A 27,928-nucleotide genomic window follows, 5' to 3' on the forward strand; every position below is an offset into this window, starting at 1 on the left:
TGGCTTTTTTTTTTTCTCCCATCCCTATGGATGATTCAGTTCTCAGTAGTAATGGCCCAGATCTGTTAATTTGTGTTTAGAATAATCACTCAGAATTAAGGGTTGTGGGTGGGTGTTAGTCCCCCAACTATAACATTTCTCCAAAAAGGCTTTGAATGTGAGAGTTGGTGATGCGTTAACATGGGATCTAGAATGATGAAGTGACTGTTGCCTTTCCACACTGGAATTTTCATGCTTCCATGCAATATTTCAATGAAATGGGGTTTCTAATCAGTTGCAGCAGCTTCTCTGTATGACTAAGATACTGAGAATTGAGCTAAATCGCTCTTGTGTTACTGATTAAACTTTGGCTGCTCCTAAAGGGACTCTTTCTCCATAAGAATTAAATTAAGTTTGAAATGGGAGTCTAAATTCCTGAAAGCCAGTAACAGTTTGTCTTTTGCCCTCAGAAGCTATGCGCTATCCCCTACTTATCCAAGGGACACTCACTGTACCCTCTGAGTCCACTAGCTACCACTGTTCATTAGTTCTGGTTAGTTGTCGGAAGACAGTGGATGTGGGAACTGTGCCTTAGCAGATGACGTTCTAATTTAAGCTCACTTATAAACTTGCCTGAAATGGGAAATTAAGTTTTTGAGTCCTACATACGAATGGAAGAGAATCACTTGCACTGGGAACGAAGGAAACTTCCCTGATGCTTGGGGTAAGTCCAGCGCCCCGGCTTTGGGCCCGTGGAAGCGCGTTTAGGGGGTTCTGTGCTCTGGGGGCTCCCGGAGTGAAAGGCAGGAACCTCACCTGGGGCCAGGAACACTTCACCAGCAACCGGGTGGTGCTCGGGGGCAGCGGCAGCTGCCTCGCCTTGCCCTTGACACCAAATCCCCTCCCGTAGGCTGGGAAAGAGCCAGTTCTGCTCTCTTAATGCAGAAGCAGCCCCTCCCTGAGGATCAGAGCCATCAGAAGGCGAGAAGCGTTAGCAGAAGCCGGGACGGGGAGGGGGGACACGCGGGACAGAGCTGATCTACCGTTTCTCACCATGCCCCCCCCCCCCAAGCCTGCGGAGATTAAGGAAATCTCTCCAAGCAGCACACGCTGGCTGTGCCTCCTGTGGCCAAACCTCGCTACTGTCTCAGCACCCAGAGCGCACGGATTGTTCCAACTTCGTGCAATGAACGTTTAACCCTGACAGCCCAGCAGTAAAATATTTCATCACCGCAAATCAGCACGCCTCAGTCCCTAAAATACCCCTTCTCGTGTATATTTTGCCTAACTCTGAACAGTAGCAGATCTGAGGTTTTAATCACAGTATTGAGCTCTTCATCCTTCCAAACCAGTAACGATCGAGCATAATCGCCACCCGCTTTCTCCCTCAAAACGAATTTTTCACCCTATTGTTCATTTTAGGGTGAGACCACAGTAACTTTAACCCCACAGCTCAGTTCATGAAATTAAAGAGCTGCAACAGTCAGATCATTGCAATTATTTTAAGATCGACCCCTTCAGAAACTAAGGCACTTGCACTTTGATATTTTTAAGCTACAGGATGATTAACACACTTGTAGAATGAAACAAATTTCCTTATCATGCATAGCCAAAAGAGAAATTCACAATTTACAAGGCGTGGGGAGCTGAGTAGAAAAACAAACAAACACGCTTTTAAAAATGTAAATTAAGAAAGGAAAATTTTTCTTCTCTCTCAGGATTAACTAATTCGTCTCAACAATGCATTCCTACGATCAGAACTAAGGGTTTAAGGTAGGTGCTCTATTTAGGGATTCACTCTTTGGTCTGGTTCTTAAGATTTTGTCATTCAAAGAGAAACAGCCAAGGTCAAAGCTGAGTGCCCAAAGCTTTAACACTCATTCTTGAAATTTCCTTGAAGATGTGGGATTTCTTTGTTCTATAGCATTGTCACTGTCTCTCCAGAATACATCAGAAAAATCTGTGAAATTTTCACCACTTTTCCTGGCCCATTTACTCTGTCTCTGAACACAATTGTTACCAACAGTCCTGTTAACTGACTGGCTGAACACAGTAGATCGAGAGGACCCGTACTCAGCTGCATGATAGCAGAAGAGTTTTGGCAACAATCATACTTAAACACTGTAAAATCTTTTCGCGTAGGCCATGCATAAAAGTTGCAAATGCAAATGGACACTTCCCCACAAGGAAGAAAAAAAAAAAAAAAAAAGGATCCAACAAGAGATTGAAGAGGATTCTCCCCTCTAGAAGAGAGGTTTCCAAACCTGGCTTTGCTTGTGTATTGCCCTTAACAACACGTGGACCAGCCCAAGCCATGAATGTGCCCTGAAACGTCTCATCGGGAATTTCAGGCAACATCTTGGTATTATAAAGGATGTAACGGGCTGCTGGTGACAGGAGTCCAGAAATGATGCATGTCACACACATGGCTGGTGGGAGCGCGTCCCTCCAGCCTCCCCGCAGGTAAGGGAAGCGCCGAGCGCAGACGGCTGGCTGTTCCTCACCCTCCCCTGGGAGGACGGCGCCGTGTCTGCTCACCCCAAATATTCACGAGCCACTTACAGAACCAGTGCCAATATTCTGACAAAAGCGGGACCGGGAACGCTGACGCCCAGCGGAGGCCGGCGGTGTCCCGGGCGGGGCCGGCGGTGCGTGGAGGGCCACTGCCACCCGCCGGCCCGGGCGGAGATGGCAGCAGCCGCCGCTCCGCTGCCCGGCGCGCCCCGGCCGCGGGTAACGGCGCCCAGCGCTGCGCCTCCGCCCGTCCCGCAGCACGAGCGGAGCGCCGGGCTTCCGCGGATTGTCTAAAGTCACATTTTATAGGTGCACCTGGGAAATGATGTCTTAGCTAATTCAGCTCTGCTGGCTGGGAACTGCACTCCTAAGACGTAAAGTGGTTTGCAAAAATCTGAAGAAAAAGTTGCATTACAATAATAAAAATGTTGCTCCTACTGTTACAGGAAAAACACCACTTGATTAGCACTAGTCTGTAGTTGACTCTGGAAAGTAAAACACGTTCTCTAAACAATCTTGTATGTGTTAAGGATTCTCCTACACAACAGTTTGCAGTCTGGATCAATTCATGCAATGTGGGAAAGATAAAATAATTCACTAATGAGAATTAGTGTTTTTGTGAGTAAGCATCTCTTCCTGTTTACCACTGTCCTTGCTTACTTACACACAACAAGAAATTATTTACCCAGCTTTTACTGGAAGTTGTAAGAAAGAGGGATAACAGAACACAACGGTCGCGTGACAAAAGACTGAGTAAACTACATAAACGCTGGTATTGAATTTTGATCAGAATAAGGTTTTCACAAATGTACTCTTTAAAATGACTGGTTTGCAAAAGGATAGGTATTTTCTGATTCTACAGATAAATGAAAACGTTTGATCTTTGGGTTTATCCACATTACCATTTTCCTCTCTAGAACAGCCATCTAAGTTATCTTAATTCTAAAGTGCAAGAGCCAAATGCAAACACTATTTCAATAAAACAAAGCTGACATTGCACAGCAGTAGTCACTGATGGTGTGAGCCCCTTGCTAAAGTACATCGAAGGAGGAAACAAAAGAGGAAACAAATTACTTTTGGAGTCAATCATAGTAACAGAGAGGAATTCATATTTCAGTTGGTTGCCTGCCTTGAAAAACATTAAAAATAAGGGGACACGGAGCAAAGACTGTATACAGGGCCAAACTGAGAAAAATGATTTGCACAAAGTGCTGCAGTGGACTCACTGCTGCTAGCCACCCTACAAGACAGCCCTTTACTTGCTATCTATCCTCACAAGGTTGTGATAAATGAATAGATAACATGATGTTATATGAAGTTACGGGACCTGTCCAGATTTGAAACAATTTAACTACATTACTTGCCAAAAAGAGTACGTCGTTATAATTTCCAGTAAATATCCCCACAAATTACACCATGTCTGTGGCGAACAGTTTTATGAATAGATCAGGTATTTCTACTTAAAACTAAGAGCTTGAGCCAGCTCTTAAGTTTTACTACTGATGGCAGAACTTCAAAAGTTCACACAAAGCTCTTTAATTTTTTTTTTTTTTAAACAGAACTGGACTGTAAATCTGCTGAATTTCTCTTTCATTTGGAAGAGAACAAATTATTTTGATACTTACCATCTTGCATTTGAGCAGACACCGGCGCAGCAGTACTGCCTCACTAAGCCCACCTTGTGCAGCCCTCTTGCTGACAGCTGCAGTAGCCAATGCCTAGGGAAGAGCGCAAGACCAGCATTAGGTGGTACTTACTCCATGTACTCTCAGCATCTCGTGTTCCCTGAGAACAGCCTTCCTGATATTTTTGGCATGTAGATTCACTTTGTTGTACTGTTTGTCAACACAGAACTTGAATATCCTACCTGAGCTATACCTGTCATTTTATTTGTTTCTCATCCTGAGGTGTAGTGCTCTGAAGGGGAGAAAGAGGGCAGGAAGAAATGGGTGGGACAGAGATAATGTAAGACCAAGTATCTCCAGCGTATTAAACTGAACAAGGTGAAAGAAGCATATCTTGCCTTAAAAAAGCAATGAGGTTGAAGTTTGAGTTGTGTTGTCAGTCTTGTGCAAGTTTCTTTCACCTGGAGCAGAGAGCCCAGCCTCCTGCCCAGACCGACCATCTCACTCAAGCAGAAAGTTTCTTAGGCTCCATAGAGCTGAGTTGGTTTAGCTGCGTCCAATACCAACACCCTAGGGAAATGCACTGTACCGGACAACCTCTGGAAGTGTCCTTCAGCCATATTTTCCATAAACCTCATGCTCATTCACAAGTTCTGTGCGATCTTTTAGAAATTTGTGCAGTACTTGAAGAGAAGGAATGTGATCAGAGTCTATTGGAAACCACTGCAGACAGCAGAGAATACAGGAGAGCTTGTGCTCACAACAGATGCTGGTGCTGAGGTTTCTGCCATGTTCAGACCAGGAGCTTCATACCCACCTGTAACAATCTAGAAAAGACATAAACTTGTACAGCATCAGAACGGCACAGAGACTTACTGCATTGGAAATGGGAGAAAATTTTTCTCATGGACGTTGTTATGCAGGAGGTTAACTACAAAAGATGTGGAAGATGACAGAAGATACCTATCTTACATTTGTTAAGGGTAGGAGGGAGCTGCTCCCAGAGCAAGAGTATGCAAAACAAGACAAAGAATATGAACATTTAAATACCTTTTTTAAGTTCAGATTCAGTGTCAACATGAGTTAATACACAGGAATAAAGTGATGGGAAGATGATTTCAGAAAAACTGGTTAAGCTACATTTCACAACTTCTTGGAAAAGTATCTCACTTGTGCTTTTGTATTTCTGCTAATAAGTATATGAAAAACCCTTGCCACTGATAGGGGTTTGCTTTTTTTAATTAAAAGTTTGTGTAAAACACATTAAGTAAACCTACCATTAGTACTTTTCAAAAGATGTAACAGCTAGAAGGCTAAGTTACATGCCAAATCTATAAACTCAGTCTAGCTCTTGTTACAAAGCTGTTTTACTGCATATAGATGTTTCCACCCAACAGATAGGAAGTAAGGTGCTACACATGTGGACACATGCTGTTTACTAATCCTTACTGATTCCCATTTTGCTCAGACTATCTCACCGTTGCTCTTACCGCTCTTATAGAAAAAGCTGGAAGTGTTGGTTGGACCTCATCCTGTAAGTATTAAAACTTCACAGTACCTATAAAATGAAATTTCTAAATTCCACTGTAAATCTGCTGCTTCAGTCATTCAAAAATTTTAAGAGTTCCTTGGAGATTGAACTTTTTGACTGAATTCATTTGATTCATACACCTACCTAAGGATCGTTACTCTTCCAATCTAAGTCCAATTTAGAAAAAAAGCCATGCCTAGAGGAAAAAAAAAAAAGTTTAATTGTTCAGAAGTTTAGACCTTTGTAACAAATACATACATAAAAACTGTGTGTGTTATGTACATACCACATGCAATATGCAATTAGCAGTTTATTGACAGCATGATGAAAATGCTCGTAGTCTGAAAATCTGAAACAGATTGTCACTAATATTGAATGGTATGTTATAATTCGGCAGCTTTGGGGTCTCTCAGGTCAGCAATATTGTCCAAAAAGATAACAGAAAGGTGGATGAACAGGACTTGCCAGGGGGAAGGAAGCACTTGTGGAGAGATATCCAAAGGCAGAAACATATGCCTGGACTATGACAGACCTGGAGGAAAGCAGATTTGTGAGTTATGAGCCTAAAAATAACTGAAATTTTTCAAATGGAAAAAGAAACTCAGAAGCCAGGCATCAGAGTGAGAAAATTAAGAAGGTACTTTAGGATTTATTGGAGTTCCACTGGAAAATGTGAAGTGGCAACAATTTGTCACAAAACAATGGAAATATGACTAAAAGTGGGAGGATGAGACAAGAAGGATACATGGGACAGAAAGAATGAGTGATATTGTATTCCCCCCCTTGAAGAAAATCACCATGGTTCTGCCAGGGGAAGGGAAGAAAAGCAGGTTGTATGCAAAGAATCACAGGTAATGAAAAAGTGGAAATACAATGAATGAGAACTGTCCAGGTCAGAAAGAGGCAGAACAGAAGAAAGTATTTTTACAATGTCAAAAGCAAGTGCAGCTGCAAATTCTACAAGAAGAAAAAATAATCAGAGGTATTAGAACAAAGGTATGGAAAACTTGCTTGTCCTGTAAACTAAGGAAGGGGATGGACAAATTAATCCTCCAGCTTCACTGAAGAGTTCTAACAAAGAGCTAAAACACCTATTGTAATTCCACAGTATTTTACAAATATAAAACACTAGTTCCAGTTGGCCTTGAACCTCAATCAGAATGTAAATTTTTTTTTTTTTTTCCCCCCCCAGTTTGTAGATGATTCACACTGCATAACCTATGGAAGATAAACTAGGATTTTAGCCCTTGATTCTTATGCCTGCCATAATTGATCAAATTTAACTTTTTTTTTTTTTTTTCCCCCAGGAAAAATAAGATAATAACCGATAAAAGTATTTCTTTAAAACTTTCTTTTGCAAGTTCAATTGCTAGGAAAATTATGAATGAATCATATTTGGTAACTCAATTCCTGCCAAGCATGCTGTAACAACAAAATATTATCATAGGAAGTATGTAATTCACTTAAAACAGGGAGAGGAAAAAAACAGGTCAACCCTGAGAACTTTTTTTAGATTCCATACTCAAATTCATTGAATAGTGTTACTGATGAAATCCTATGTATTTATAACATCCATGACCTCACATATGATTTCAGGGGTTTACCAATAAATGTGTAAATAAATAAGTAATCAGGAGGGTTTTTTATATTGTTTACATAAGAAATAAAAAGTGGATTTTTTTCCTTCAGATCTATATGCAGCAAAGGATAAAAAGGACTATTATTATATCAAAAGCAATAGACATGATGAGCGGAGTTCAGTAAATGACAGAGAGGAAAGGAGGGCTGACACTAAAACCAGGAGTTCTGTGATCTAAATTTCTCTATCGAGTTGCCAATGAAAGTCATTCACTAAGAAACAATAACAGCAGGTTCTTTTGATATACAATTTTCAGGTTTACAAAGGTGTGAGAGACCAAAATGTTAAATGATTGTCTCAGAGCTTGCTTGTGTGTGTGCTTTGAGTCACAGGGTGGTGTCAGTAACGCCTTGAACATTCATCAAGGACCAGCTGTGGCCTTTGTAATTAGTCTAAGGAATGTAGCCCAAGGAAGCGGGAGTGTATCGAAGGATGCACCCTCCTACTCCCTTGCAGTTGTATTGACAAACTCCTTAGATAAGCCTCAAAGAGAGGAAAACGTGGACTGAGTGAAACCAGGTGTTTCTCATCAAGCCCAAGGACCGCTGATCACTGGCTTCATTGTGTAAGCCCGATACTTTGTGGCTCTGTTGTGTACGCCAGATGCCATGTGTGCCTTGCAAATGACTTTGCCACTTCACCAGTGAGGAGGTGATAAGAACTGATAAGAGGTGATCATTTTTGTCCCAGAAGCCGGATGATTGCTCAAGAAGCATGAAGTCAGCAGATCTGTGGGAACTAAGGCAAAACCAAAGGTGGGCAGGGCGAGCATGACCATCGACTCAACTGGACAATGGGTGGTGCACCCCATTGCCCCTTAATGTATGCGCAGAACCCATGCTTCACCTTTTTCTTCGTCTCTCATGGAAATGACTTTGTGCAACACCTGCCTCTCTTTGTCTAGTATGTAAATCAGCCGATGAGCTTAAAAGGCAACAGAGAACTTTGCTGTATGTGCACCCACTACCGACGAACTGAAGACTGAGGACCAATGGGACGCTGCTGGATCCATGGTGGTGACTATTCTTGCGACTGTATTCCAGATGATTGCTTGATTTCTGCCTTTTCATTCTGTCCTATTGCTACTACTCTTCACTTTTAATAATAAAAACTGTTCTGGGTGTACAGCATTTGACCTCGTTTGTGTCTTAATCTTGCTCTTGGGATCATATCGAAACCTCCCCTGACATTAGATCGGGACAAAAGGAAAGCCAACTCTGTAAATGCTACTTTTGGGGGCATTAATTCATGCAGCAACCCAAAGGTTATGGAAGGAGTGGATGGGAAGATACAGTGTTTTTCCAAACCTGAAAAAGGATATATCTGTAGTACAATTGTGAAGTGTGACTGCAGTATGTGAAGACGAGCCTAAGGAAGCTTTCATCCTTTTAGGTTGGGTACCAACACAAGAGAAGATTGTCCAGTACAGTCTTTAGTGTAGAAGACAGCCATGGAAAGTATACAAGGCTGTACTGACGTCTCAATCTTCGCAACCTGACTGCTTTTGATGCTTCGGATAGCTGGTTCAGTCACACTCATCGGCATGAGCTGACCTAACACCATCAAACTATGGTATTGACATACCCAAAAGCAAATGCTGGAGAACTTTGGTGGAGGTATACTTGGAACTATTACTTCACATAATCAAATTACTGGATATCTGTCCTTATCTCTGAGACACAGTCACATTGCAATGTAGGATCCACAGGTAAATGTAAGGTAAATGTGTGGCAATTTGGTGTGAGTTATAGCAGAAAAAGGTCTCAAAAAAGAACACTTGCAAAGAGACCTTCAGATAGAGACACCTCTTCAAGTAATTGAGTATTTCACCAAGCAGGCATTTATGGACATTTTTCAGTTTCCTGGAGAGAAAAAAAAGCTCTGTAAGTATAATCAATTTCAGTACTTTAAAAAGTACTATTTACTATCTCTTAGTCTCTGAACTATTGCTGAAATGTATTTTGAAGTTTTTTGATCAACTGATGGCTTCCACACATTTCTTAAGCACTTAATTACAAGTCAGGAAAGAAAGTCCATTTCATTTGATGCCTATAAAGTTGGTGAATGATTTAAGGTACCCATGAAAACACTTAAAAGCTACAAACACTTCTTACCTTTCCCTTCAAAGTTCTGTTTTTTAAGCAGCTCAAACAAGTAATTTATCAGCTGTTGAAGGTGATGAAACAGGGCTTCACTGATGTGGGGGAAAATAACGATCTCATGGTTAAGACTTTGATCTGGGAGTTATGAGACATAGTTCTTAGCCCCAGTTTCCCATAGACTTTGTATGTGACCTCTGCAAGTCATTTCACTCCATGCTTGGAAAAAATCTGTATTTTAAATTTATTTTATTTGCATCTGTAAAAATGAGAAATGTATTCTCTCTCTTGGGAATTCTTATGAACCAGCATGTCCAAAATGGTATGATGCTGGGCTACCTTTGTAATACTAAGCAATGGTAGTGACATTCTCAGGCATTAAAATTGGTCATCACGTCAAATTGTACCTGCCACATGCTCAAACAATTGCTAGTCATGACTTGGGAGTTACACAGCCTAGACGCCCTCTCAGAGTAGCCACTGCTTTTAGTACTATAAGAGAGAGTGTCAGTATCAATAGGAGATATTCCATCACAATAGGCCAAAGAAAGGTCCTTATCCTGTTGGAAATGTTAATGTAGAATCAAGTCCCAGTTTTGCTTATATTACTAAGTAAAAAAGAGCCAGGGAGAAAGCATAAGCACTGGGCACCCACACACCTCTGTGTGAGCAAAAGGACGTTCTTTGGGCCTGAATGTAGATCAGGTAACATGATCGTATTGCATATATAGATTTTATTTTGCCTAAACAAGAACATTAGATACACATTCTCTCTCCTTTCTTATCATTGTATAATAGTATAAAGATGATTTAAATTTAGCAGACCCTTGAGGAATTGAACAACATAATGTAAACAGTGAAGAGAGAATTAAAAGAAGAGCCTGAATGATACTGTGACAAAGGAGAAACAGGGCACTGAGGTGCAAAATTCCTTAGAAAGTTAAAAAGTAAACAGCAAACCCTTTTACTTGGATTCTTCCAAGATGCATGCATTTATATATTAATAACGTTGTAACACGGGAGCAAAAACCCAACATGAAGATAGGCTGGGTGTAAGGTTACTGTGCAAAACAGAGGAAGCACACTTGTGACTGGAAGCCTGGCCATCAAGGGCATGAATAAGAAGCTATAAATCTGACACGCAAAATATACTGGTTTGCTCCTCTGAGCTGGCAACCACTGTATCCTGTAAAACTGGAATGGGGTTTCCCCTGTTACTGGTGCTACTGCCTCTTTGCCTCCAACCAGCTTTGTGCCCCCTGACACTTTCTATTTCACAGTATAAAGTGTGACCTTTTGCATTTGAACTTCTATTTCTGATCCCCCGAAGAGGAATTTTGCAACTCTTGCTCTTTCACGGGTATTTACACCCAGGCCTACTCCATCAGTGAATTTCCCAGGAAAACACACTGTTTGGCACATGCTGTTTTTCCTTTGGGAGTCCCATCGGTGGTGAATGCAGCAACAGCTGCTGCTTGAAACAAACTTCTGTGCATTTTGCTACGTAAAACCAAAAAGTGCAAACCAGAGTGGCAGATCATCTTACGATTCTTCTCGTTCACTTACATTACTCTCAAGCACTCCCAGTGAATGGAATTTCACAACTTCCCTAGGTAACACTGCTTTACTTTATTAAAAAGCTTTTATTTTCAGAATATTGTTGTTTTCCACCACAAATTCAAAGCTGATTACTTTGTGCTCGACTTATAATAGCTTCTTATAATCCCTTTGTAACAATATTTTACGTATCAAGTAATTATGTCCATTCAGCCTTCCTTCTTTTCAACTCAACAAATCCAACTCTTTCAATATTACATAACATTAGGTCACGTTTTCTAAGTGTTTTTTCTGTCCTCCTCCAGTTGCTTAATAAAGGTGCCCAGGTCTGGACACAGTACACCTTCAGCAGCAGGGCATACCTCTCCTGGATTGTATGATACTCCTGTTTATACACCCCTCAGAGATCTCTCTTTCTTCTCTCTACCTTCAACAGTATCACTTGTCTTGCTAGCTTAGTACTGGTTTACTAGCCACACTAAAACCCCATTGTCTTCTGCAGTATTTCAGTGACTTATACTCCATTTTATATGTTTGCATTTGATTTCACTTTTGTAACTACAATATTTATACTTGCTTTTACTAAATGACATCATATTAATTTAGAGTCCTCTATGTATCAAGTAATTCTGTCCTTTGGGATAAGGCAGGTTCGACAAGAGTAAACTTTGAAATTCCACCAATAAGGTTGCTAATAAAAATACTGAATCAAAATGGAGCAAACAGACCCCCATGTGACCCTACTTTGACATGAGATAATTGATAACCACTCCAAGCCTACCTTTTCAAGCAGTCTGATTTCACTTCATTGCATGATTTGCTCAAGCTTCGATGATGAAAGTCTTACTGAAGTCAAACATATCACATCTGCTGTATCCATCTTCTGCAGAAGTTACTCAGCCAAAGGAGGAAATTAGAGCAATTTGATAAGGGTCATTCCTGAAAACTCCATATTGACTTTCATACTTGAAGTTTAAACATCTGATGAATAATAAAAGCTTGATGAATAAAGTTCTTGCAGATATCAAAGTAAAGATGACTTGTAATTCACCAAGCACTCCCTTTTTCCCTTAAATATTGTTCCAGGTAGTCCTCTCCTATCTTCTAATAGCTGTATCTCCATACAGCTATCCTTTTCTCCAAGAAAACTGATGATGTTTATAGATTGTTTTGACTGGACCCTTAGCTTCAACAGGAAGCAGAGCTAGGTCATACTGACTTAAGCCAGTCATTGAAGGAAAAACAAGTATGTTTACATTACTATCTGAATGAAAAAGTGTTGGTATGCTGGACAGTTCTGAGTGTTCAGAACCTCCTGTTTCTGATCTTAAAAGTTTTATTTTTTTAAATAATTATTCATTTCTTCAGATTACATAATTCCCCTGCCTAATTTAGCTTTGTAAGATAATTGGAGAGAAGAAAAATACATTCAAAGGTAATCCCCCTGATGCTGTCCTTAACGCAAAGAGTTATGTGGAGTCAACTTATCTTGAATTATTTTCTGTTTCTGCCTGGTTTTCTTCAGAGAGCATTAAACAGAAAACCTTACAACAGCTAAAAGTGAATGCATTTTTGATGGTGTTTTCTTAAGAGTATTTTCAAATCCAAATAATTCTAAGATAACTGAATTGAATAAATTTCCGTGCTACATAGTATGTTTGAAAGACTTTAATGACTACCTTCAGTAATTTTTTTTCTGAGATCTCTTCCTTTAGCAGTGATTTACTTTCTTAGAAGTGTTGTTCATTTACATATTTATATTGTAATTGCACACGTTCCCAGGCAGTTAAGAATTTTCAACCTTTGCACTATCCATGGCATGTGTTCACACCACATCCTCAGCTCATACTTGAGATACAGGTGCTGTGTTATCTCAGTCCTGGCTCCACTACAGAATTCCAGAGTTCTCAGAAAGACATACTCTTCAGGGTAACTTATGAATAATTTTTTCTCCATTTCAGAATATGTATTTAAATATCTCCATGCCTTACTCTCAGTGACCTGGAAAGAGTGTCCAAGTCCTCATACTAAGACTGACAGATCAATCTTACAAGCTTAGTGTTAACTCCTAGATACCTGTGTGATGGCATAACTTGTTGAATGTCAGCTCGAAGTCTATTGGCTCTGTTCTAAGCAGAGAAGAGCTTTACAACTATGTACAGTGGAGACACCCTCAAGGGTTGCCAGAGTTCCGATGAAGTGTGCCACTATGAGTAGGTTCCACCATAGACATGTCATATACCACTATCCTGTTTAGCAGCCTTTTCAGATAGCTTTACTTGGCTATTAACATGATCCTGACTTGATCCTGTGAAGAGAAAACCACTCCCTCTTAATCCTGTTCCTGGAAGAATGGCCTAGGTACGGGAGACTACATGAAAATTACACTCCCTAGTTAAAACAGAATCACTTGGGAAGAGGGAAAGCTATAGGACTTCACAGACACTTTATCCAAAAAAGTGGAAGTGGCAGAGAGAGTCCTGAGTGTGGATTTCACCTGCTTTCTTGACCAATGTTACAACCTGAAAAGAAATGTGAATTGTGAATGGCAATGATATAAATTCCACCAAGGTCCTGTCCTGCGGTCCTAGTCCTGATCATTACCCGTTTTGTTCCCACTGGTCTTCCACACTGCAAACAATTTAATTAAACCTAGAGAACCTTTGAGAATACTGAAAGAACACGTGTAGCTAGTGCACCAATGTAACTTTGCCAAGTGAACATGGAGCAAACTATGGGATGGCTGAGCTTCTTTAGCTCCAACAGAATGTCCAAAGACTGGACCTTCAGCCAAGAGAGAAAACAGACAGAAGGCTTTGTAGATAACTCTCTCACAGAGCCCTTTATGGTCTTGATAAGGATCTCTTCCATAGCACAGGAACATCAGTACTCCAACACTGATAGACATCCAGTATTCACACTGAAACAGGAAGGTTAAGTGGACTAGGATAGGTAAAGAATTTTTAATCAGGTCAGAAAGACATGTTATTTCTAGAATTGTTACTGACAGAGCAAAAAAATTCTGACGATATGATGCAAGAAATGCCAGACTTGTGCATACTGATTTTCTGATAATAGACCCGGCAACATATTGAATAGGGATTAAGGTTAAGGACACCTTAGGAACAGAAAGCTCTGCTTCTACACTAATAGGGCCAGTAAAGTAGATCTTGCTGTGGGAGTCTACTATATACCTCCCAACCTAAGCAGTGAGGTGGATGAAGCTTTCTATAAACAGCTGGGAGAAATCTCGCTGTCACTTGCCGTTGTTCTTGTGAGGGACTTTAACCTCCCGGGTATCTGCTGGGATCACAGCACAGCAGAGAGGGAACAATCCAGAACGTTCCTGGAATGTGTGGAGGATAACTTCCTCACACAGCTGGTGAGTGAGCCGACCAGGGAAGGTGCCCTCCTGGACCTGCTTCTGTGAACAGGGAAGAGCCTGTGGGGGAAGTAAAGGTTGGAGGCCGTCTAGGGTGCAGTGATCATGAGATGATTGAGTTTTCGATCCTTGGAGAAACAGAGGGGTTAGTAAAACTGCCACCTTAGACTTCCACAGGGCAAACTCTGACCTGTTCAAAAGACTGATTAACAAAATCCCTTGGGAGGCTGCCCTGAAGGATATGGGAGTCCAGGAAGGCTGGACATACTTCAGGAGAGAAGTCTTAAAGGCACAGGAGCAGGCTGTTCCCGTGTGCCGAAAAACAAACAGGCGGGGAAGGAGACCAGCCTGACTAAACAGGGACCTTTGGATGGATCTCAAGAACAAAAGGAGACTCTATTGCCTTTGGAAGAGGGGGCAGGTCTCTCATGAAGACTATAAAGATGTAGTGAAGTTATGCAGGGAGAGCATTAGGAGAGCCAAAGCACAGCCAGAGCTCAACTTGCCTACAGCTGTTAAGGATAATAAAAAATGTTTCTATAAATTCATTAACAGCAAAAGGAAGATTAGGGAAAATCTCCCTCCTTTACTGGATGCAGAGGGAAACATGGTAACTAAGGATGAGGAAGAGGCTGAGGTGCTCAACGCCTACTTTGCCTCAGTCTTTAGCACTGGAACTGGCTGTTCCCTGCACACCCAGCCTCATGAGCTGGGAGATGGGGAGGGGAAGCAGATTGAGGTCAGCACAGTTGAAGAGGAGGTGGACAGAGACCTGCTACACCACTTGGATGCACACAAGTCTGTGGGACCGGATGGGTTACACCCAAGGGTGCTGAAAGAGTTGGCAGATGTGCTCGCCAAGCCGCTTTCCATGATTTACCTGAAATCAGGGGTAACTGGGGAGGTCCCACTGGACTGGAGGGTGGCAAATGTAACACCCATCTACAAGAGAGGCAGAAAGGAGGATCCAGGAAACTACAGACCTGTCAGTCTGACCTCGGTGCCAGGGAAGGTCATGGAGCAGGTCATCTCGAGTGCCATTAGAAGCCATATAATGGACAACCAGGGGATCAGGCCTAGTCAGCATGGGTTTATGAAAGGCAGGTCCTGCCTGACAAACCAGATCTCCTTCTATGACAAGATGACCCAACTACTGAACGAGGGAAAAGCTGTGGATATTGTCTACCTGTATTTTCGAAAACATTTGACACAGTTCCCCACAGAATTCTCATAGAAAAACTGGCTGCCCATGGCCTGGATGAGCGAACGGTCTGCTGGGTCAAGCACTGGCTGGATGGACAGTCCCAGAGAGTGGTGGTCAATGGAGCTAAATCCAGCTGGCGGCCGGTCACAAGTGGTGTTCCTCAGGGCTCGGTGTTGGGACCATTTCTGTTTAACATCTTTATTGATGATCTTGGTAAGGACATAAGAGTGTATTATCAGTAAATTTGCAGATGACACCAAGTTAAGCGGGAATGTCAATCTGCATGAAGATAGGGAGGCACTACAGCGAGACTTGGATAGATTGGATCGGTGGGACAATGTTAACGGGATGAGCTTCGACAAGGCCAAGTGCCAGGTGCTGCACTTGAGCCACAACAACCCCATGCATCGCTACAGGCTTGGGGAGGTGTGGCTGGAGAGCTGTGTGGAAGAGAAGGATCTGCTGGTTCTAACTGACAAGCAGCTGAACATGAGCCAGCAGTGTGTCCAGGTGGCCAAGAAAGCCAACAGCATCCTGGCTTGTATTAGAAATAGTGTGACCAGCAGAAGTAGGGAGGTGATAGTCCCCCTGTACTCTGCACTGGTGAGGCCACACCTGGAGTATTGTGTCCAGTTTTGGGCACCTCAATACGAGAGGGATATCGAGGTGCTGGAGTGAGTGCAGAGGAGGGCAATGAAGCTGGTGAAGGGCCTGGAGAATAAATCCTATGAGGAGCGATTGAAGAAGTTGGGACTGTTTATTCTGAGGAAGAGAAGGCTGAGGGGAGACCTCGTCACTCTCTACATCTACCTGAAAGGACATTGTTCAGAGGTTGGTGCTGGTCTCTTCTCACAGGTGATTAATGACAGAACAAGGGGGAATGGCTTTAAACTGCAACAGGGGAAGTTTAGACTGGACATTAGGAAAAAATTTTTCACAGAAAGAGTGGTCAGACAGTGGAATAGGCTGCCCAGGGAGGTGGTGGAGTCACCATCCCTGGATGTGTTTAAGGGTCATTTAGATGAGATGTTGGGGGATATGGTGTAGTGGAGAACTTTGTAGAGTAGGGCTGATGGTTGGACTCAATGATCCCAAGGGTCTTTTCCAACCTGAATGATTCTGTAATTCTGTGATTCTGTAAAGATGAAAAACATGTATTGAAATACATTCAGGATATCTATACACACGCACTTAATCAGAACAGAGAAATTCGGATTCTGTTCCTAATCATGACCCAAGTCATCCACCAAGTATTTAAAGCATTCAGGAGAGGAATGGGCAGATGAATATGGTGCTTAACTTATCAAAACCAAGGACACACTCTACACTGATATAATACATCACTTTGGTATTGTCAGTTGTCACTTGAACATGCCATCTCTGAATGAGAAAGATAAATGCCCAGCACATGTTTCAGACAGAAGTTTTGAGACAGTGATGAACGGAATTTCTTCCTCTTCAGTCTGAGCATGTCTCTGAGAAGTGGTATGTTATGGTCTTGTAATGAAAATATGTAGAAAGAGACATCTTCTTCCAAGAAGTGGCTGAGTTTCACTATCATAGTCAGGGATTTCTCAACTTCTAGAAGTATGACATGGGATTACACAGTTCAGAGCTAGACGTCCAAATAGGTGCTGATAGATATTAAAAAAACCCCAAAACCAAAATAAAACCAAAAAAGCCCTAAGGTTGCTTTTCCAGGTATTACAGAAAGACTAGAAAAGAGCTCATCATAATAGGAGGATGAGTGTCCAACTACTTTATCCAACTTCTCACTGCCTAAAATAATCCTGAGGAGAAAAAAGCCAGTGGCTATTTAAATACAGGTGATTACTTTTTTGTCTACTGGCCCTTAAATTAAAAAAAAAAGAAACTGAAGAACCATAAAGTATTTTATAGAACCTGAGGAAACTGGTCTTATGTTTTTAGAAACTAGTCATTCAGGCAAAGGAGTCCTGGTCCATCTCAGATATCATCACTGTCAAAGTCTTTGCTAAAAGACAATTAATCCAAACAAAAGTAATTTGTATTTTTTTCTGAAAGTTCAAAGATTTTTGAGAAAAAAAAACCCAGTCCCCTTCCTATACTGGAAAATAACAGAAGTGGGACTACTTTCCTGAATTTGAATGTTAAGCATAAATGCCTTCTCTTGCAAATCTAGGATGAATCACCATTGTACTTTCTGCTTGGGAGTAAAGTGTGTGCACTGTAAATGCAGAAAAAATATTTCTATGGCTTCCAGTATTGCAAAGAACTTACCAGGTGCTTAAAGAAATTACTGTACTGAGAGGCCTGAAAGTTGATGTGAAGACTGCAGGACGTAAAAGAAAAATAATTATTGAACACTGTAGCCATGGACTACAAAATTAGAGTCCAGTCATATTAGCATATAAAAAGATCTGATAAAGCTGAGCTAGTCTGTCATCAGATGGAAGAGAGGCAGAAGGTAGCACAGATGGTGAAAACAGAGGAAATTATTCATGGTTCCTCATCGCACCTTGAAAGGAGCTACTGAAAAGACGATGTTGAAAATTAAGACCAGAAGGCATCTAGGAACAACAAAACCTCTAAGCCCCCTTTATATTCCAAAGGTGGAAATATGTCCTTAGGTTAAACAGGCTTATGGTTTGAGGATTTGTCTTTTATAGAAAATGAGAAAAAAAATCAAGATTTCTTTTTATCTTTCAGAGTAAAAATACCTGAACACCAAAGGTTGGCTCTTGAGTCTTTAAAGGAATATAGAACCTCATAAATCCTGGAATACTAGATCAACACTCATGAACATAAGTCTTCAAAGTTTGTCTTTCTTCAGATTACTTCAAAGCAAGAGCTAAAATGTCCTTACATTATTTGCAGTGTCACTCAGACCTGCAGCATCATGCATAACTTACAGAGGTCCATGAGGAAAATTAACCCTTCCTGAATGCAGCCCTGAATTCTAGAATCTTAACAGACTACTTACAAAGCAGATGAGCTGACAGCTGTGCTTATCTTATGAGCAAACACTGCCTCATTATTTATCAGGAATAGTTGTAATGAAATCAAGAAACAGATTTTTCCCCCACTAAATAGTTTGAAGGCTTTTTCCATTGGCAGATAGAAACTAGTGTACTTTTTTTAGATGTGTCCATTACTGTCCACAACAAAGATATCAGATAAAATGTATTTTCAAACAGTTTTGTGAACTGTGGATACATATATCCTGTGAATTTCCCAAGACATGAGGAAGAGGATGGAGAGATGCAAGGAAAAAAATGATTGTAGAACCTAGACACTACATAGGTTGTAAAACCTTCCTAGGGTAAAAAAAAAAAAAACACCAAACAAAAATCCCCATCCAAGCATGACAGACATCTTTAGTGAAAAAGTTATCTACATGTAACATAGCTAAAATAATCTTAACAGTGTTTGACAGGTCTCCATGTGCCAATTAGTCTTTAGAAAATTCTAGTTCTGTTAGAAACTTGGTTTGGTATTATTTATCCATTATTACAATTTTTGAGCACCCACTTTCCCTATTTTTTTCTCCTTTTTGTTGAAATTCAGAAACCTGTGAGAACATGTCAAACTCATGAAACTGTTCTGTATTCCCATGGAGAAAGATTCTAAGTAAAATTATCCCCACCCTGCCCTTATACTGATGAAATAGGCCTTAATAAAGATAACTCAAATCTAGAAAATATAATGCACATGGCTAACAGAAAAGAGGGCGTAACGGTAGCACAGTCTTTCCGTTCTCTGCTTAACTGGAATTTGAATTTTGCTGCAAGCTCTCCCTACAGCTATTATTTGGTACAGAAAAGACCAACATCCTAACAGCAGGCTTTATCTTACCCTGTATGTTGTACTTCTCTCACGTGTCTGAAAATTCACTACTAGGTGTATTAACACTTCTATTTTATCACAACTGTGGCTTTCAGTTAAGAGACTTCAAATATCCAGGTATTATTTTCTTTGGCAATTTCTTAGTAATGTATTTAGATGATAAAGCTATCTAGTATTAAGGCCACAGAGTGCAACATGCCGGACTATGGGTAACAGATGCTATTGGGATCCTCTGCCTGTGTGTCTTGTGGCCGTACAAAGAACTTCCCATATTCTTACTGTGAGGTCCAGAAAGCTTCCCACAAGAGTTGCAAAGGTAAGAAACAGACTTTGAGGATTCTGTGGACAAAAGTGAACAGCTGAACCCCAGACCACAAGTGAAACCTCCCATTTGCAGCATACTGTATAAACTCATGCTAAGTGTACCTCTGGAAAGTTTCCCACAGATCATATGAAGAAAAAAGAAGAGAAAAAACCAAAAAAACCCTCCAGTATTTGAAAAGAAAACTTCAGAAAGCTAAGGACTGAAAACTTACTAATACCACAAATGTATTCTGATGCATGCGCAAAGTCATACAGCATTATCAGATATCCCAGACTGACCAGGACAGGCACAAAAGGGAAACCTTTTTCCAGAATCTCCAAGAATTTTACTAGATCATTACTTTGTTGCAAGTTTTACAAGTGGGATGTAAGAATTTCCCTCTTCCCCTTCCTCATAAACTGTAGCCCTGGAAAAAGCTGGCAAATAGCCATAAGAGTCTCACATAAATCCTGGAATGTTACTTGCATCCCATTTTTCCTTTCAAAAATTATTTATTTTCACCCTACCATGCAAACATATCCAGGCAGCAGAACACAAGGACAAGCCAAACCGTGCTCTTCAGATTCTCTAACCAAGTAATGAGCGATAAGACAAGAAATAATGGCCTCAAGTTGTGCCAGGGAAGGTTTAGACTAGATATTAGGAAGTATATCTTTACAGAACGGGTTGTTAGACGTTGGAATGGGCTGCCCAGGGAGGTGGTGGAGTCCCCATCCATGGAGGTGTTCAAGAGTAGGGTCAACATAGCGCTGAGGGATATGGTGTAGTTGGGAACTGTCAGTGCTAGGTTAATGGTTGGACTGGATGATCTTCAAGGTCCTTTCCAACCTAGACGATTCTGTGATTCTGTGATTCAGTGAGGCAAAGAAGTTATGATTTCAAGTTCCTGTAGTGTTCAGTCATCCAAAATTAGAGTGGATACATAAACTATCATTACAAGAGTTCTGGAAAGTGGTGAATACCAGAAATAAGTTTGCAGTTGTCTAACTGTTTTATATTCTTCATTCATTTCCATTTTCCGTGGAACTCTTGGGTTCCATGATTCCCACAAGTCACAGAGCTAACATTTAATATTTCAACACTGGAAATTGTTTATGGTTTCTTAACTCCAAGAATTGTGCAACAAACTAAGCAAGCTAGTAACCATAGCAACTGCGGTAGAGAAAAAACAAGTTTCAGCTATGAAACTGCAATGTATTTTTAATTCTTGCAAATGCTATTCTTTCACATTCTACATGTGAAAAAATTCATCAAACATGTACAGTAACTAACGTATCTATTTATTATGTACTAAAAGACACTTCTTACTGCTGTGCTGTATTAAGTACTCCATTTCTCTCTTTTCCTCTCTCCCTTTATCAGAGTACACTTTCTTCTGTTTGCTTATGAACACCTGTATAAAAAAATTAGAGATGCTTCAATGAAGAAGAAAAATGCATGCTGTCTAGCTATTTTTATGCAAGTAGATTCTAAGTGTCAGTTATATTTACTGTCCTGTTAAAAAACAGCTTTTGTAGTATACTATCCTTGAATTGGCTCTGAAGCACTCATATTTTGCTGATTCTAGGAACTTCGCTAGGAAGGCATTAAATCACAAGCCCATGAACACATCTGATTGTATCAACTACAGAATGTATTACTATATAATGCAGTTAAAAGAAGCAGGGCTGAACCACTGTTTTCACCTATTCCATCCCAATTTTGGTATTTTATGAAGACCTGAGGGATAAAATTTTCAGGAAGAAAAAGATCTCAAAACTGTATGAAAATTTAAAATTCATCCATTTGGGTTATTTGAGGACTTTAGTAGACAAAATAATTTAAAATTGGTATCTTTCATCAATACTGTGAATATGTCTAAATGAAGAAGGTTACACTTTTTGTTGTCTCTTACAAATAATGCTTATAAGTATCTTTCTATAAAGCTTTTACATTCCAAAAATCTCAGAAAGATGAGTGATGTACCTTTTTACCTTTTTTTTTTTTTTTTTTTTTAAAACCAGGAAGAACCTAAACCCAAAACCTGTTCCCAAAGATTCAGCAAAGTATCATGAAGTTACACAGGCTTTGGGGGCTTATTTTGTTTTGGGAGGCTTTTTGGTTAAACTAATAATCTTTCTAATAGATAAAGATATGGGCACACAAGTTTCCAGTACTTCTGTAACACTCTGATGAGTAAATTTTAATTCAATCAAATAATGCACCAATTTAACAGAATCCAAAACCATACAGATCATGTCTGTAGTCCTGTAAGTACAAGACAACAATGGAATGAAAAAATAAAGAGCCTAGTAAAAGCCAGTTTTTCTCTGTTGACTCTGTCATAGAAAAGCATCCTCTTGATTTGGGTAACAAAGGCCACAACCACATGCTCCCACTGGAGGCATCTGGTTGGAGATGCACTAGGACAGAAACAAAGCTGTGCAGAACTACCAGCACATGTTAACTGCCACACACAGCAGGATTACTGCTTTGGACTAAGCAGGAGGTGGCCACATCTCTGCAGCTCACAGCACTTCCTTTAGAAACGTCTGCCTTGGCAATTCCATTTATCAAATGTATTTTTATACATGATGCTTATTTAGTATTGTATTAATAAAAATATTGTTTTAGTGCATTCTTTTTAATGAAATCTGTGAAGTACTTTAACCAAAACAACATGGATGTAACATTTTTACCAGTGAAGAAACAAAATACTGCAATAAATAGAAATGTGGACACAAACCCAACATGCCAATTTATTTTTTATTCTCTTTGTACTACCAGAGTCTAGTTTGAACAATTTGTCCTCAAAAACATGCAGATTTCACTGGGCAGTACAAGTATTTGCTACAATTAACATTCAGGTGCATTACTTAGATGACATAAAAATCTTCAAACACTATACTTCAGAAATAAAGAAGTTGGCATACGGTTCTGACAAGATTCCAAAAAGTATGCATTATTTTTTAAATGGCAAACACTGCTTATTCTTCTTTCCATAACCAAATGATAAACACTGTACCAAGGAAAGATCACACACAGCAACAGATACTCCCTAAGTTCAGACATCACATTCATACCTTATCCTTACAATATTTTAATGTAGCTCAGGTGGTTGCATCTATTTAGACCACTGATTGTAAAATTATGTACCTATAATAAATAACGGATCCACTAAATCAGTGATAAGGTATTACCTTATAAATAACTGCCAATCCCAATGACACATCAAGACAATGTCCCTTACATACCTTATCACCACTCTACTCAAAGTTCACAAAGTCAACACCAATTACCGAACGTACAGAGAATAAAAGTGTACATATAGCCAAATAGGTATCTTAACACTCAAATTACAACATATGTAATATATGTTGCACACATTAATCCACTAATTAACACAAAGTTTAATAAGGGTGTTACAGGTTGTGATAATCTTCTGGCACCTCTTAGGTCAAATGGCGAAGATGCACAGTCTTTACCTGCAAGTACTCAGATTTAACTGGAATGTTCAGAAGGGATAAGTGATACATATCCCAACAGAAAAGTAAAATCACATCATAATTTTAATAATTAAACCATACTTACTTCTGCAACATCTGCCCCTGACCAAACCTTTGCACAGTGTCTTAACAAAGTTTTCCATGCTGACAAGTACCGCTTTTATTTGTGGAGAAGGTCTGAAGTAATCTTCTTGTAAAAATTACTTCTTCTCTCCAAGTAAATGACTGAAAATAATCTAGACCTTCTATTACAATACTGAAGGCTTAAACTACAGAGCTTAATGTAACCACACACTGACAATGAATTCCAAGCGAGCTACAATTCATGAGCGTATTCTGTTTTAACCTGGCTGCTTTTTAGAGGATACTCTCTCTTTCTTCTCCAAAACCAGCCCCTTCTGAGGCTGTAACAGTGTGGAGCTCGGATGAATCTTTTGAAAGCCTGGTATAACTTGAACGCTGGCTCCGCTTGTGAGCAACACTCTTCAGGTTCTCATTCTGAACTGCAGTTGAATTGGAACCTGAGCCAGGGTGCAGGATAATTTGAGGTGAATCTCTGATACCTTGTATTTCTTCAAAATTTTGATTAGCTCGATTGTTTGGAGCACTGTTATTATTTAAGGTTACTGTACTAGGGGTTCTATTTAAATTATAGACTTTTGGGCAAGCTGGCCAGTTCTCTTCTGGGCTACTTGCTATCAAGCTGCTTTCAGAAGGGCTTTTTTTATCTTCTGAGCAAATAGACATGCGAACCACGGCTGGATCTTGAAGGCCACTAAGGCTGTGTGGAATTCCTCTCTTTCCACTGTGACTGTCATCTTCAAGCTCTATGAGATTTGCCTTTTCCAGCTGTGAATCATCTGCTCCTTCATTATGGAGAGAATGATTTGGAGAACTTTCGTTGGATCTTACACCAGAGTCAGATGAATCTTTTTTATCCAACAGGGCATCTGTCAAATATTCCTTTGCTTTGATAAAGGTTCTAATAGGTTCAGATCCATGTTCTGGAGATTTGGGCTGTTTGTCTATTTTGCCATCTGTTTTCTTATCTTTACCTTCCTTAAGAAGTGGAGTATTATCTGATTCCTCAGTTCCTGACTCATCTTCATCACTTGGAAGCTTCTGATACCGGAGAGTAACTCCCTTAAGCTTTAAATCCGCAGCCTGGAAAATACTTGTTCTTTCCGAAGACTTCTTTCCTGGGAGAAGCTTAGAACCAGACTGATCAGATTTTTCATCTTCTTCAGTAATGGGATCCAAAGGAGATGCATCATTAGTAGAAACACCTGAAGTACTGTAGTCAACAACATCATTCCTCTTCAGCAAGAAGGATTTTCTTCCATCATCCTGTTTCTGTTCACCATCTTTTCCTTTTTCCTGTTCTGCACTGGAATGCAAGGAACCCCCTGATGTACTCTGCCCCATATAGAAAGCACTTGAGCTATGAGGGGAGGACCTACCACTTACTGTAGTAGAACTGGCACCTCCTTCTAACTGTGACATTTGAGCAATATACTCTCTATATGCATCTCTGTATTCTGCCTGTACCTTGTCAGTAAGCTTTGATATTTCAATACTAGAATCTTGAGAGTTAAGACTTGAAAGACTTGGAGTTCTGCGAGTTTGTGACTGGAGGGGGGAAAAAAAAAAAAAAAGAGAGAACAGTTAAATTAATTTATTTTGACTTTTACTAATCTTTTTGAATTAAATAACTCAGAGCATCAAGTATGGGCTTAAATGCATTTTTTTGTTGCAAATAGATTATGCAAGTGAAATTGTCAACGCTATAACTAAAATATGCTTACTATAATCATATATATGCAATCACACACATTCACTAAACTTACAAAGTATTCCTATTGTTGGTCCCCATAGCATAAGTTTTCTACAAAACAAGGATTTTATCCAGTGCATTTGAGGCTAACTCTTTTTGAGTATACAATTGTGACAAATTTGTATGTCAAGACAGGCTTTTCTAATACATTTTTATACAAAATTAGCATATACAATTTTTACAATTTTATACAATTTTTATACAAAATTAGCATTTTATAGTAAAAAGACAGCAAGAGTTCACCTAAAGGCTGAACACCTCTCAAAAACATTTTTAAAAGACCCCCATCCTACATACTTCAGTGTACCCTGACAAAATCCCATTGCATACAGCCAATTTCAGAAAAACCAGTTCTCAGACAAACATATTCATCTTTGCCCCTACCTCTGCTTTCTTTTAGTGTTCACACAGAGAACTCCATAGGCATAGAATACTAGGCCATCTATGAAATGCTGGAACCAAGGTTTAGCACAGAGCGAACAAGGCAAGGAATGGATTGTGGCTGAACATACGGCCACGTGTCGTGCATGTAACGGGCCGCTCACTACCACCAAGCAAACAATGTATGGTGCCCAATGCATTGGAGCTGAGGCACTGACTTAAGCAGTACATACTTTAGGAAATGTATTCAACTTTGCAGTGCATGAGATCAGATTTTGAATGACTGTTGAGGTATTATGTCTTATTTGGTGCAACACTGAAAATGAACCACATGTCAAAAACCTATCTTCTACTAGAAAACACTATTAAATAAACAAACCTAAAAGGGCTTGTGTGATTTTAACAAGCTAAACGTAAGTAGGAAAATCAATGTATGGATTCAAACACTGTGAATGAATTTAAGATTTAGAACAGAATTGCTTAATCATATAGATATACCCTCTTGGTCCATCTTTCTCTTTCTCACCCTCTATCTCTTCTCACTTCCCTGCATATTTTTCCTGCTCTTATATGCATCCTTCTTATCTTTCTTGTTTCTGTTCATCATCTTTACTTTTTTCTTGTACTGCACTGGAATGCAATGCAAACCAACATGCTGCTTTTCTTTTCAGACGATGCTCATAATACCCCCCCAGCAAGCAACATACACAAGATCTGCAGGGTACCATTCCATTATTCCCTCTATATTACTAGGCAAGTATTACTGACAGATTTTTGTAAGATCAATAATGTTGTATATACACTAGAATATTGGGGAACAGCTAAACACGATTAATTAAAAGAAAATGGTGTTTAAGTGACTTCTATCTGCCATGACACCTAAGCAATTCAATGCCCAAAGCAAAATCTCAGAAATATTAACACTTGATTATTTATGCATATTCACTATTTATCCACAGCAGTTATCACAGAATCACAGAATCGTCTAGGTTGGAAAGGACCTTGAAGATCATCCAGTCCAACCATTAACCTAACACTGACTGTTCCCAACTACACCATATCCCTCAGCACTATGTCGACTCTACTCTTAAACACCTCCATGGATGGGGACTCAACCACTTCCCTGGGCAGCCCATTCCAACACCTAACAACCCGTTCTGTAAAGAAATACTTCCTAATATCCAGTCTAAACCTTCCCTGGTGCAACTTGAGGCTATTCTCTCTTGTCCTGTCGCTTGTTACTTCGTTAAAGAGACTCATCCCCAGCTCTCTGCAACCTCCTTTCAGGTAGTTGTAGAGGGCGATGAGGTCTCCCCTCAGCCTCCTCTTCTCCAGACTAAACAACCCCAGTTCCCTCAGCCGCTCCTCGTACGACATGTGCTCCAGACCCTGCACCAGCTTCGTTGCCCTTCTCTGGACACGCTCGAGTAATTCAATGTCCTTTTTGTAGTGAGGGGCCCAAAACTGAACACAGTAATCGAGGTGCGGCCTCACCAGTGCCGAGTACAGGGGTAAGATCCCTTCCCTGTCCCTGCTGGCCATGCTATTTCTGATACAGGTCAGGATGCCATTGGCCTTCTTGGCCACCTGGGCACACTGCTGGCTCATGTTCAGCCGGCTGTCAATCAACACCCCCAGGTCCCTCTCTGACTGGCAGCTCTCCAGCCACTGCTCCCCAACCTTGTAGCACTGCTGGGGGTTGTTGTGGCCCAAGTGCAGCACCCGGCATTTGGCCTTATTGAAACTCCTACAGTTGGCCTTAGCCCATCGCTCCAGCCTGTCCAGGTCTCTCTGCAGAGCCTCCCTACCCTCGAGCAGATCAACACTCCCACCCAACTTGGTGTCATCTGCAAACTTACTGAGGGTGCACTCGATCCCCTCGTCTAGATCATCAATAAAGATGTTAAACAGGAGTGGCCCCAAAACCCTGGGGAACACCACTTGTGACCAGCTGCCAGCTGGATTTAGCTCCATTGACCACCACTCTCTGGGACCGTCCATCCAGCCAGTGCTTGACCCAGCAAAGCGTGTGCCCATCCAAGCCACAAGCAGTCAGTTTCGCCAGGAGAATTCTGTGGGAAATGGTGTCAAAGGCCTTACTAAAGTCAAGGTAAACAACATCCACAGCCTTTCCCTCATCCAATAAGCAGGTCACCCTGTCGTAGAAGGAGATCTGGTTTGTCAGGCAGGACCTGCCTTTCATAAACCCATGCTGACTAGGCCTGATCTCCTGGTTGTCCATTATATGGCTTCTAATGGCACTCGAGATGACCTGCTCCATGACCTTCCCTGGCACTGAGGTCAGACTGACAGGTCTATAGTTTCCTGGATCCTCCTTTCTGCCTCTCTTGTAGATGGGTGTTACATTTGCCACCCTCCAGTCCAGTGGGACCTCCCCAGTTACCCATGATTTCAGGTAAATCATGGAAAGCGGCTTGGCGAGCACATCTGCCAACTCTTTCAGCACCCTTGGGTGTAACCCATCCGGTCCCACAGACTTGTGTGCATCCAAGTGGTGTAGCAGGTCTCTGTCCACCTCCTCTTCAAC

The 27,928-nt window shown here is 40.7% G+C and overlaps 1 protein-coding gene across 6 annotated transcripts in view; it reads right to left on the reverse strand.

Annotated features, from left to right (window-relative positions):
• Positions 1-22,406: 22,406 nt before the first annotated feature.
• Positions 22,407-27,928, reverse strand: part of KIDINS220 (kinase D interacting substrate 220) — an 85,257-nt gene continuing 79,735 nt past the window's right edge. For all 6 annotated transcript variants that reach the window (XM_074820016.1, XM_074820018.1, XM_074820017.1 and 3 more), the window contains one exon: positions 22,407-24,794. In XM_074820016.1, the coding sequence (XP_074676117.1) occupies positions 23,523-24,794 (1,272 nt within the window). In that variant the 3' untranslated portion in view covers positions 22,407-23,522. The remainder of the gene's footprint in view (positions 24,795-27,928) is intronic.

The sequence above is a fragment of the Strix aluco genome, chromosome 3 (genome assembly GCF_031877795.1).
Source record: "Strix aluco isolate bStrAlu1 chromosome 3, bStrAlu1.hap1, whole genome shotgun sequence".
Classification (NCBI taxonomy): Eukaryota; Metazoa; Chordata; class Aves; order Strigiformes; family Strigidae; genus Strix; species Strix aluco.